The sequence below is a fragment of the Rhamphochromis longiceps genome, linkage group LG8, assembly GCF_057381845.1.
Source record: "Rhamphochromis longiceps isolate RC_006_pf linkage group LG8, R_longiceps_female_GT1.1, whole genome shotgun sequence".
Taxonomy (NCBI): Eukaryota; Metazoa; Chordata; class Actinopteri; order Cichliformes; family Cichlidae; genus Rhamphochromis; species Rhamphochromis longiceps.
Window position 1 is genome coordinate 31666034 of NC_140564.1, and position 13630 is coordinate 31679663.

A 13630-nucleotide genomic window follows, 5' to 3' on the forward strand; every position below is an offset into this window, starting at 1 on the left:
TAAAAGGCATTAGAGAACTTCTTATCCTGGGTTTTAACATATCTTATTTAATTTTCAATTTTGCTTAATGTTACTTTCCCCAATTTTCTACCTTATTTTTTTAACACTTTTATTTGTCTTGTTTTATTTTCTCTGGCATTCTATTTTATTTGATCTACATTTTTAGTTATTCTCTCTATAGTTGAATCAATTATTTTATTTACATTTATTTTCCCCTTTAATTTTTTAACTTATGTTTTATTTATCTTGCGTATCATATTTATTTAGTTTTCTTAATTGGTTTGCTTCTTTTCGTGTTTGAACAAGACAGAAATTGTATAAAGTATAACTTAATCAACATATTCTCGCCCCCATTGAGCTCCACAGAAAACATTCAAAAACCATTTGCTCCAAAACTGAACCCCTCAGTCATGTATGCTAAGGACACAAGTTTCTTGTTACGTTATGGAGTTATTTAGGTCAAAGGTCTAAAGTCAACACTGGAAAGGATAATAAAAATCAGTGATCTTAACTGCTTTGTTAATAATCTACCCAATCTTCAACAGGCCAGTAACTCCATTAATGCTGCTAACACCACCTGCTCTACCCCCCCCCCCACACACACACTTTCCCCAAATCTAATGACACAGAAACACGTTCTCTGATGTGAACTTCCCATGAAGTACATGCACAGGCCACCCTCCTGGCTGAGGGAAACCTGACGTCACAACAGGCAGCATGTTAAAATATAAAACTCACACCTTCTGCAAAAACCACCACCCCTGCAGTTCTACGTTCCTACTAGGTTTCAGTTTTAAACCAAAACAGTGACGTGCTCTGTGGGTGCTCACTTTTTCGCCCTGCAAATAAATACAACGCTTGATTTCAGCTCAGGCCCTCTCAGGAGGCAGCAAGTCCATTCGAGCCGGTTCGTTCTCCACAGGATAGCACCCACACAACTACACACGCTCTCTCTCTGGGTGAATCGTACCTCTTACCCCTTCCTGGGGTTTTACCCAACAACTACTGAGGCAGGCTATGTGGTTACAATTGTCACTAGCACCTGGAATGGCATAACAGAAAAACTGCAGCAAGAAACTTTCCCTGGAAATATAGGGACTGAACAACTCCCAGCACCATGAAATGTCAGAGTACTGTGGCGTTACCAAACAGTGCAGCCAAATTTTGAATGAATCCTTCTGTGGAGCTTCTGTATAAAACCTTTTTCCAACATAAGACGTCTTTCCCTCAGTGTTCACCTCCAGTCTTTGAAGGCTCTAACCAGCTGTGTGCTTGTGTACAAACTCCCTAATAGCCTGACGTTTCAGAGGGTGACTTACATTTTGACATGCCGCTGCTCAATGTCCACTCGGGACAGCTCCTCCTCCTCCAGGTCAGAGTCCCCTCCAGAGCTACTCTCTGTTACATCAGAGTCAAAGGCGCTTTCTGCTGAATGAAGGTTGGCTGAGCCACTCAAATACAACCTCTCCAGCTCCAAGGGCATCGAGCCACTTTTCAGGAAACGACTCAGACCGTCCCGGTTGTTTGACGAGTGGCGCCCGGTCCTCCATGAAGCTGTGGGGGTTGCAGTCTCTGATTTCCGGTTGCTGCCTAGTAGCCGATTCAAGGCCGTGTCCAAGAAGCCACCCAGCTGCTGCTGAATGTGCCGCTCAACCTGCTTTGCCTGTACCACCTGAAGACGTTTGTGCAGGCGTCGCAGTCGGCTCTCGAGCTCAGCCTGGCGGCTGCTATTGATGAGAGTGCGTTCTCTTACATGAACGTCGAGGCTATCTGAGGAGGAACTGCAGGGTATGGGAGGTGCAGGCGTACATGGCGGTGAGCCCTGCTGACTGCTGCCTGGCCGCTCTCCATCAGAACCCTGTGGCTGACTCGTAGGGGTATCTGGATCTGCTTCCTCCAAATTCGCCTGTTCAACTGGGTTAGGGTTGCCGCTGGTAAAGGGAGAAAGTGCAGCTGACTGAAGCACTGGTGGTTCGACATTTTGTCCATCTGTGTTTTGAGAAACCCCAGAGGAATGCCTCCGTTTGAGAGCTCCTTTCAAAGGGATGTGCCCTGTTAAGGTCGCCGTCAAGGTCTCAGAGTCAAAGGGCAGGTTCTGGGGCTGAGAGTCGGTGGCGGCGGGAGGCTTGTCGCCATTCACCGCGACCACACAGCCAGAGCTGGACATGGTGGCCAGCTTCTTGGCCAGGCCGTTGACGGGTGCCATGGGCTGGCCGCTTCCGTTGGTGCCGCCACTCATGAGACTTTTGAGCTGGCCGCCCGACAGTTCAATCGCCTGCCTCTTCCTGAGGAAGTCTCCGCTGCCGTTGAGCAGAGAGTTGGGCAGTATTCTGTGGCTTTTCAGCACAGACTGTTTAATGAGGACTCCTTGCAGCTTAATTGACTCCTTAGTTGAAGGGACAGGTGTCACATCCGGGTAAAGATAAGAAGCCACAAGTGGCTGGAGTTTGCCCAGGGCAGAGGCCTGGGACACAGAGTCAGATTGGGCCTGTGGCTGCTGCTGTTCCTGGTTACCGCCTCCGCCACAATAGTCGAGGGGACACTCTTCGGAGGTGGCCTTGCACTTGGCGGGGCCGCTGCTGTGGATGAGGATGTTGCTGGCGTTACCGTTGTTCTCTGCACTGGCTGGTGAGAGACTCGAGGATGGGGCAGCCAGTTTGAAGCGGATGTGGTGAGCTTCGGCTGGGGCGTCGGTGAGAGCGGGCGCCATCGCAGCCATGCAGTGCAGAGGGACGGGCACCGCGGCCTGCTCCACTCCACCCGCTTACTGCCCCACCTGAGGACAGCCTGCAGGGACAAAAAAAACCACAGAAAAGAAATAAAAGTTAAGACTCACCTTATGACCAAAAACCACCCATCATCAAATTCTGATACTATTTCACATGAGGGAGTTGTGTGGTAAATTTCCCATCAGCGCTTAAGAGATAACATTAGTAACCTTATACAGGGATGTGCCTCATAACAAGGTGTAAACAAACATACAGATACTACCTATGTTCATTTAAAACTGAAACCAGCAGCTCCATTAGTGTCATTTATATTCATTCATTCAAAATTACTCAGGTGAGGGAATCATAAGACCTGTTCTTGAAATATGAGAAACCATATTTGATGCAATAAATGCAGTATTTTAGTGACTGTGTTCAGCAACCAAGTATACACAAAAATATGCTTTATTCAAACCACTGCTTGCACAGTGAAATTTCTGTTGTCCACACTTCTTCTTCTATTATGATTATTATTATTGTTATAATAATGATATGAATACAATAATATTATTATTGCAACAATATAACAATAAAAACAACAGTAAGAAGAAGAAGAGGGAGAAAAAGACAAACAGTAATATTTTAAATACTAAGACTTTTGTATTCTTTTTTTTTATTACAAAATTACTACAACTGTGTCATACATCAGCCATGATACATCATATATCCAGGGATCATCATACCAGCATAAATTTGTATGGTGACATAATAATGTCATCACAATATCATTACTGTAAAACAATATGCTTTTATGTGCAACAAGCCCAGGCATGTCTGAGAGCGATGAAGATTTGGTGCCTAAAAGGGAAATATTTCAACAATCTCCAATAAAGTGCGGTACCTTACAAAAAAAACGTACAAGAAAATTGTTCTACTCTAAAGGTGGAAACAAACGTGTGTCACCACTTCAGGAAAAAATTATAATTAAAATAAATAAACTTTAAAAACAAAAACAAAGAAGGCTATGGAGGAGGGGATACTAGTAGCTCCCAAATGTAAACAAGGGTGGATGGAAATTACTGATCCGGTTACATAGTAGTGAAGGAGGACTTTCAGCAACTGATTAAAAAAGCTCAACCAAAGTTACAAGTTATTAAATATTTTTCAGTTTCATTATGTGATAATATTGTGCAGCTACTGAACTGTTACAGGGTTAAGTTGGTTTAGCTATTGTTAAACAGCAATTTTATACTTAAAATGTCCTGGGGAAAAAGCAAACAAGGCCACATTTGTCTTTTGCTGTGTCACTGGATATAATGCTGTGTCACTACTACACTATTGCTGCTGTTGACACTTTATTTCAATAGATTCACACTTCAAATTAGCAATTTCTCATCAATGATATTAGCTCATTAGAAAAGGAGGATGGGCCATGCCCTTCATTTACGTGTACCCACAAGCTTCAAGAATCAAACATGAATAAAGAATTCAGTATTTTCAAGATTATCAAGATTTAATGCTGAGGTTATATCAACCACCCCTAATATGTACAATGGTTTTCTTCACAAGATAGTTAGAAATACTGGGAGAATTTGTATTTGTTTTTTTTTTTGTCAAACAAGGCAACAGGAAAAAGCAGGAACTCCTTGTGTTTACTGTACACCGACTAATCTTGCTGATGTTGGTAGTATCCCACCCCCTCACCCAGCCCCTCTGTTAGCCAGGAAAAATCCATGTTTCATCCATATACTTAAAATATATTCTCCATAATAATTGTATATCATGATGGGAAAAACATGAATGCAGACTGTGCCTGTATACAACAAAACATTAAACAGAAATACTTGCTGTACAGGTTCTGTAAGACTGTACAATGAGTGGAAAATTACTACCACCACCCCAAAAGAAAGTTTCTTGCCTTAAATGTTTATTAAAATATGTTCAATATAAATGTACTAATACTAATGGAAACTCCATGACATTGACTCTTTGACATGCTGCTGACCTGTGAACTGCTAAAGAATAAAACACAAGCAAAGTTGAAGGGTAAGAAAATCCCGGGCAAAAGTGTTTTCAGTCTCTTAAAATACAATCGTTCACTCCAGAACCATTCTTTGGCTGTCACTGAAATCAACAATAATTTGTCAACAGAGGGACCCACAACATCTGGTAAGTACAAAGAAATTAAAATGCACACACTGACCTTGGGGCTGGTGATGCTAAAGACAAAGATGGAATAAACAGACAACTGAGCTAAATCCCAGGCTAATAAATTATTATTCCCACTCCACCCATGCCTGTGTGAACAAGCCCTCATTGTCTTTAACTTAACAAAGCTGCTCTTTAAAGAATACGCTTTGGAAGACATCTTTTTATGAGAGAGGAACAGGAAAAGCCAATGCAAATTACCCCAAACCCCACTGCCCTACATGTGCCCTGGTAAGTCAGTATGCAGCAGGGTTTCTTACAGTAAGTAGGTGGATTTAGGCCCCAGCATTAGCCCAAAACACATGATGTCATCCTGACTGGATTCTTGTTTAATTTTCAGCTATTACACCTTTCCCTAAATTATTATCCAATTACATCTGTCAGTAAATTATTCAAATTTAAAGAAAACCTTAAGGACGTCAAACGTGCCAAGTATCTCTTGTATCTATGTTAAACTTTTAGATAAAAAGCCTCCCTTCTCACAATTCAGCAGATAAAAAGCGAGCTGCATGTACGCTGTAGCGTCTGCAGGGCGAGATGAATGGAGGCGGCTCTCAGTATTTTCACCGCAGTTTCTAGTCAGCGCGCACTACGCCATGTTGGTATTTCCGAAGCAGATTATGCAATGCAATTCATCCACCTTAAAAAAAAAAAAAAAAAAAAAAAAACGCCCATTCCGCTTTAAACACACTGAGCGAGTTCATGCAACACGCTGAGCATAGAACGGGGGGTAATTTAAATAACCAACCCTACGGACCGACTGCACCATTAGTGAGCCTCTGTAGAGATGCGACAAAAATAATATCCACATCCAACGTTTAGCAAAGCATAACGCAATCACCAAAATGTCTTCCTGATGTTTACAAAAGCGTTTTGAGAGCACACGGCTATAATAGTCTATTCATAGCCTTGAAGCCACCGAAGAGCAGAGCGATTGTAGCATCGAGACGTGGCTGAATATCTTAAGAAAACATACACGCGAGCAGGAGATCACGCAGCAGGGAAACTCGGCAGATAAATATCTCCTCCGTGGAGCCTGTCACTTCAGACACACTGTGTGCAAATTAACGCTGCTGATGCAAGAAACACAACCTGCCCGCAAGCTTAGCCTCCAGCTGCAGTGAAAAGCTGCCCATCCGCGACACATTAGATCTTTTATTTTGAAGCTCTCCCTTCAATATCTCGGCCGTAAACTTTAAGCTAACCCAGTTAGGCACGTAAACATTTCCAGCCTGCGTAACCTGTGCGCACCGCCCGGGCTGATAGTTTGAGGCGCATAAACGCCCAGCACTGACATGTATTATGAGAGCATAAATAACGAAACGGAGAATTAGCGTGAGAATGAATCCTGGCCTCTTGTTAGCATCTGGCCATCCCCAGAACTTATTTTAAAACGCGCTGGGAGCTAAATGCAGGGTGCAGACATGGTTTGCATTGTAATTAGACCTACAGGAACACATGCGAGGCAGCCCTGTTGTTTTTACATTTAAATCTACAGCGGTCCTCATTCAGTTCGCCAAACAAATGGGGCTCAAATGTGTCAAAAGCGGAGAAGTTGGGGGTAGACCCAGCCAAGTCTAGCTAGCTCGCTAACAAAGAAAAAGGAGGAACCTACCACGTGACGAGGTTGCACTATCCGAGGGAATTTCGGCAACAATCCCCTGCAGTTTCTGGTGGAAAAAAATCCAAGGGTGCTAACACGCACACACACGCACAAAATGTGGCGCGTTGACTCGATCACTCAGCCATCAATTAATATCCATAAAATAATAAATGCAACCAGAGAGCGGAGGAAAAGGGGCCCGGGTCCACAGCGCAGAGCCGCTCGGGTTCGTTCCGGATACAGCAATGGGCGAATCAACGAGCTACACCTTACTCGCCAGCTAGCCTCGCCGAATATAAGGGCAAGGCCGCGAAACCGTCCTTTCTACTCCAAATTACTTCAAACGTAGGCGATTTCACGGCAATCCTTTACCGAAAAGTCCGATTCCCGGTGAGGAAGAGGTAATCCAGACGGCAGTTTGCCGCGAGCCGTTTTCTCTCGTTTTAGGGAGAGACGCTTAGAAAATGGCGGCTAGCTCCTCTCCCTCGGATTTGACTCTGACAAACATAGAAGTGCTGCGCGCGCGCGTGAGTGTGTGCGTATGTGCTAGAGCTGGTAGGCGGGAGACGTTTCTCATAGTCACCACTAGAGTAAAGGGCAGATAAGAAACGACATAAAAGCTCAAAAGAAGATCCCACAGGAGGGCATTGTCTTCCAAAAAAGATACCAGCGGACACACACTTTTATTTTCTTGCTGTACTGGTTCCGCGACCGCTGCTGTTTCTGGTTAAACACGCCATATCTATGCTCCTACTCCAACGGTACACACAGAAAATACCCCTTATGCTTCAAAGACCACCTGTGCGCTAAATATTTACGCGGAAAATCAACAATAACTAACAGGAACGAGGACTACAGCCGGGATCTGCTCCCCTAAGCAGCTATTTTTTGGAAGAATTTGTGCAAACAGAGCCTGCGCCTCTTGTCACTTTTTAACAGGAACAGGATCGCCCACAAACACCACACTACACTACACACAACAAGCTTCATGACGAGGTTCAGCCAGCGGCCACATGAAGGAGCTCTTCTCCACAGTGCTGCGTGTAATAAAATAATAAAAGCCTCACGCTGTGCCCAAACATAGCGCCAACTACCTCCAAACAAGAACAAACTAAGCTAAAACTATAAGGGAATCAATTTAACTCATCAGTCTTAAATGTTTATGTTTAGTGTCAAGTGTTACTGGCCGCATGAAGGAGATCTTCCCCACAGAGCCGCGTGTGAACCTTCATATTGTGCAAAAAACAGCGCCAACTATGTCCGAACAGGCATAAATGAAACAAAACTCAGTTAATGAATATGTCATTCTTAGCAAAATGTTAGGTCAACAAGAAATAAAGTTTCTAAAAAGTTTGTGTATTTTAACCCTATTTATTATAATTTTATTATTTATTAATATATTTATTATAAATATCTACAGTGCTAATTAGATTATTATTACTATGCATTATAATGATTTATTATAATGCATTCTAGTGGCAGATATTTTATTTTTCACCATCTAATTTGAGCAATTTATGACCAGAAAGTTCTGTACTGAGCCACAATACATATTTAATCCTTATAATGAAGGCGACACAGCCTGTTAAGTATCAATTAGTCTGACAACATTATAAAAACGTACTTTCTATGGCATGTTTTAAAACACTTACTTACAGCATTTTCTTTAGAACGGTCTCATGTTTTTGTTGCATTTATACTGCTATCTTTTTTTATTAGCCGCAAAACAAAACTGCAGGATAAAATATATACAAGCATGTTTAAGGCTAAAAAAGTTGCTATAATATACTCTGACTCCTACCTGTGTTTCTGTGAAATTTTTCAATTGTTGCCTAATAGATTTAAAAAAAAAAGAGACCTTTTATTAAAAGTTTTTAATAAAAAGTGACGTTTTCATTTTATTTTGACTGATGTCCAGATGCAGATGAAGCATTTGGGAGGGCCTGGATCACAGGAAGTCTTTGTTATTATAGACAAACCTCTTATTACTTTGTATTATGGAAAACCGATTCTGAGGGGATCAGACCAAAAAAAATGTTCACATCTGACTGATTTTTAATGAAAAGATCATCATGTGGATGGGTGACAAATTAAAGGAAAAATGCAAATCCCTGACCTCAGTAATGAGGGGGGATGTGGTTGCTGGGAAGTTGTAAAGGGGAGTGGGGACTAACAGAGTTATCATCTTATTGTAAGATAAAGTCAGTCTTATCAGTGTTTTGTATCCATGCAATGCTTTAAGTTCAAATGCTATGAGTTCTTTTTTAGGCCTCAAAATTGGCCTTTGGAGGGCGACCTCACATGCAAGCATGACTGGCCCACATTTAGTAGGAATTTTCCTACAAATAACAAAATACTGACACCCACCAAAGAGCTTCTGTTTCTTAAAGAAGATTTTTGCAGAGGTTTAATGAACTCGAGCTTGTTTCTTAAATGGCCATACATAACATAACAAAGACTACTTCCCTTAGCTAAATGTGCATCAGTCATGCTTACGGGTGTAGTCAAACCCAACAGAGGCCCCTTCTGAACTAGGAAAAACCCTCTGCATTACCTTAATTAGTGATACTCAAGCCCCCCTTTTTAAAATAGTATTTTTATTGTATTTTATTTTTTTATTATTTTGCCTTTAAAAATTGTTTTTCTAAAAATTGGATAGTGAAGAAAGACATGTCAGCAGTTTGGACTCGAACCCAGGCCACTGTTTTCTGCTTTCAAAAGCTTTTGCAATTTAAGGTAAGATTTAAACAGGTATATACCTGATCAAATAAGTAAACAAATTTCCCCACCTGTGGGACTAAAAGTTTATCTTATCTCATCTAACAAATTGTACTTCCTTCTTCTTGACCTAATTTTGCATATTGCACAATTTCTTTTCATTTTTATTTTTAAGAGATGAAGTAGCAGCTGGGTTGAAGGCTAGCTTATTGGCTACTATTTGCAGCGATGCTGACTGACATCCACATCAATGGAAAAATAAACAATTAATATTTGCCACTGAACAGCTTGTTTCTAAACATTTACATTGTCATTTTGATTTTTTTCCCAGGCTTAATTGTGTCTAAATTGTATTGAGGCTACACACTGAGATATCATTTATCTATTTTTGAATGATAAACCTGAACATCATGTAGCTTCAAATTAATTGAATTTTTGTTTATCATATGAAGGTATTTTAAGCACGGCTCTAGCACAGTGAGTATGTTAACCTAATTTTCTTGGATGGACTTCAAGTTACATTAGGCACAACTTTAATTGAAAAATATGCCCTGTGTTTTGTTGAAATTGTTTAAAAAGTAATATCAGATTCAAGTTTCTCTTTCAAACACTATTTATGGGTTTTATTTTTTATTTTTTGCTAAGGGAGGCTACTTTTCTGCAGCTACTCGCCCATCACTAGATGATCATACTGTTACTCCAGTGTCTCTTGCTTGTCTGGTTTATCTTCTTTGACATTTAAATAAACAACTTTTAATAACATCCTGTGCACTAGAAGATAATCCTATAAACGACTCGTTGCACACTGACAGCCATTTTCCCACACTAAAAGAGAAATTCAACGTAGTTCTCTACTGAGAAGTGTTTTCGTCTAGAAACGGGTACAAACCCGAGCTGAGATGTTTACAAAGTTACATTATATCCTCTCTTGTCTCACTACCATTTAAGCCCACTATTAAATGAAAATGGAAAAAAATATGTGATTTTAGATTGTTTCAGTACCTCTGATCTCCTGATGCTTGTTAAGTATTAAAAATTCTATTCTAACAGGTCTTGCATGGCCTCTGAGCATAATCAGACTACCAGAAAGGACATGCATTATAAACACTTCATTATCTGTGTGTGTGGAAATCAGAGGGAGGAAGAAAGCGCTTTACACAACCTGTCATCCACACACTGGTGATGGCAGCTACATTGCAGCCACAGCCACCCTGGGGCGCACTGACAGAGGCGAGGCTGCCAGACAGCTGCCCTCTGACCACCACCACCAGTAGGCAACGGGTGAAGTGTCTTGCCCAAGGACACAACGACCGAGACTGTCCAAGCCGGGGCTCGAACCGGCAACCTTCCGATTACAAGGCAAAGTCCCAACTCTTGAGCCACTCCCAACTCTTGTACAGTGAAGCAGGGGTATACTTCCATTTAACTCTTGCAAATTACTTTAATAAAATAAAGAAATATACCTTGTCATTTCTTAAGAGAAAAAAACGTTGTTGGCTTCAATCTCTGATCATTTCTGGATTTTCTTTTCTTTTATATTAAAGACTATCATTTTCAAAAATGTTTGTTGTTTTTATAAGAATATTACACTTTTTACAAACATAACTTTTTCAGTGAACCAGTCTTGTCGCTAGTTTCATTTCTGAGAATTTCTGCATTTTTTTTCTTGAAAATTTGATTGCCATTTCTTATTGATTTACCACAGTAACTTTTAAAAGTGTGATTTTCACCTCCTAATATTACTTCTTTCCTTTTGTTGTTGCTTTGTATTAACCTAAAATGACCCCCGCAGGTCTTCATGGGACGTGAACGAAAAACATCACAGAAACAAAACAAACCGATTTGTGACTGTTATAACTGGCAAATACCCATCCATCCATTTGCTCTTGCTCCAGGTTACAGCTGATGCAAAGATGTCTCAACTTCCTTGTGCTCCTCCTAGGTGATCCCTTCAGACTTCAAGGATATGTAATCCATCCCACTTGACCAAAATACATCCACAGGGACATGTCCACAGAGTATGCTAATCAGTTGCTCTTCACACGGGTGCTCAAAATCCAGACTACTTATATCCCTGATGTGATCTTTTCTCCAAGGCCATTGGGTGGCTGCAGCACCCCCTGGCTTTAAAATAAAGGTAAATGCATATAACAATTATACCTTTAACTCCATTGTCGGTGAACTCCAATCAATAATCCATGGGATCATTTTCCCAGTTTCCACACATGAAAATATGACACCTAAAATGAAACAAATAAAATAAAAAATAAGATTACTTGAATCAAAATTTTCAGACAATACATTTAACTATGATGGCGTAGTAGGAAAAGATAGAGGGTTAGGTGATGCGCAAGCCTGTAACTCTTGTGGAATTTTTTGTTTGTACATGTTGCAAGTTACAGATATATAAGCTACTATCAGCTGCTCCCTTAATTCACAAGGCCCTTGTTGGACCATGTTGTTGATTTGGCAGATTTTACTTTTTATTTTACTTCAGTTCTTATGCTGATTGCCAATCCTGATGCTATAGAGAAAGAAAATTCGAACGGGCAAAAACAATTACATGAGTAAATCGATATCAGCACATTACACTAACTAAAAAAATTGTAAATTTACAAGAAAAAAAAGGGGGGGGGGGGGGGGGGGGGCAAATTTTTGAGGAAAAAAATAGCAAACTTTGGAAAATTGCCCAGTGGAAAATGGAAAGAACAACCCTTGAATTTAGGGGCAATTTAACATAAAGAACAGCTAATTTACATGACAAACGTGGGGCTAATTTCTGAGAAAACGAATGCAAATTAAAGAAGGGAAAAAAGGAATATATACAAATAAAATTTATAGCAAATTTAAGTGGAAAAAAACGCAAAATTAGGGTTAATTGCAAATCTGGCACAATTAAAAAATGTAACAAACAAACAAAACTGAAAAATAAAAACAATGCCAGGGTTATATGAAAAACGAGGCGCAGTGTACGTAAAAAATAAATAAATATAAAATTGGCACTGTATGAGAGCGAAGCGGGACGTCAGTATACATGACGTTTTTCCAGTGCTGTACACTGTTGAGGGTCCGTGCACTCCTCCCACCGCTTGCTGCACGTAGACCTGCGCTGCAGCGTAGTGAAAATGAGTTTGTCGCTTGTTGTCTGCCTTAACAACATACTTGGAAAGAGGTGTTGTTGGTCTTTTATTACAAGGAGTTCACATTTCTGATTTTCTTTCAAACTTAATGTTCAAAAGTGAAGCAAAGTCACTCATTGGCTACAAATAAACACTATTTCTCCTATTTTTCTCGTTAATGCGCGACTTTAATCTCGGAATTTGAGCGTTTTTTCTGAATTATACCCTCTTCGCCCGCCCCACTATTTTTTTCTAGGACTCAGTCTTGAGTATCGTCTCCCCAGCTGTTTATTTATTATTTATTATTTATTTATTCATCTGAATGTCCTGCTGCCACGCTAACGCTAGCTAAAGCTAACATCCACTAACGTTATCGTTGCAAATTTTTATAATGAAAAAGTTTTAAATGTCGCTTAATGTCAGCACCACGGTGTAGAAATTAAAATGTAAGTTTACAAAAAGCGGCTCCTTCACTGAACGCTGTGTGAAGGAATGCGCCACTGGAGATTTATGCTATAATCAAACAGTAGTTTCTCCAGTTGCGGAGCTAACAGGCTAATGTTTGGAACTCCCAGGCTGCCAGATAGCAGCCAGCTGAGCTAGCAAGAGATGCTAACGCTCGCTAGCTTGTTTGCTTCCCGATCCCACTCTGACTTCTCAATGACTGCTGCACGTTTAGCAGAAAAGTGCGCTTAAAAACTCCGCCAGCTCAAGCCAAACAACCGGGGGCTTAACGTAATGTGTGTTTTTTTCCTGCCAAGCGGAGCGTTCATTTATTTTAAGAAAATAACAAGACAAAATCTTACTTACCTGCTTGTCCTGTTACTAACCGTTTACGACTCCATAACACCAGCCCCCCCTGCGCTGCTATTGGTCGAGAGACCAGTTCGAGGCTTTCTATTGGCTGCTGCAGATGTCAATCTTTGCAAATGCCCGTACAGCGGAAATGTGGACGAAAGTTCATAGCATGAAACTTCATTATCCCAAAATATATTGTTTTTATTTGAAAATGTTTCACAACTTACCCGTTATTTATGAAGCACACATTTTACTGCCCCATTACGCGACTGTTCTCACTCAAAGTAACTACACTGTCTCCCATTTTGATGCTTTGCTTTTGGGGACTACTGCTTAGAAATGAGCCACTGGTTTTCACTGCACAATAAAAAAAAACGCAAACATAAAGCTAATGGCAGCGCGTGAGTTTGTTTACTATATTCTGTTGCATCGTATTTCTAAGCAGATAAGAGCTGGCGGGGTGATATTTCACCGGT

The 13630-nt window shown here is 40.8% G+C and overlaps 1 protein-coding gene across 4 annotated transcripts in view; it reads right to left on the minus strand.

Moving 5' to 3' along the window:
- LOC146664059 (KAT8 regulatory NSL complex subunit 1-like) overlaps positions 1-13207 on the minus strand; it is a 42559-nt gene extending 29352 nt beyond the window's left edge. For 2 of the 4 annotated variants that reach the window (XM_085417072.1, XM_085417069.1), the window contains exons 1-2: positions 6532-7036; positions 1320-2787 (exon numbers count right to left, since the gene is read on the minus strand). In XM_085417072.1, coding sequence (XP_085273198.1) covers positions 1320-2719 — 1400 coding nt within the window. In that variant the 5' untranslated portion in view covers positions 2720-2787; positions 6532-7036. Of the gene's footprint in view, positions 1-1319; positions 2788-6531; positions 7037-11105; positions 11375-11397; positions 11478-13166 lie in introns of those variants that run through there. The other 2 variants (XM_085417070.1, XM_085417071.1) reach the window with 2 other exon arrangements.
- Between the last annotated feature and the right edge of the window lie 423 nt (positions 13208-13630).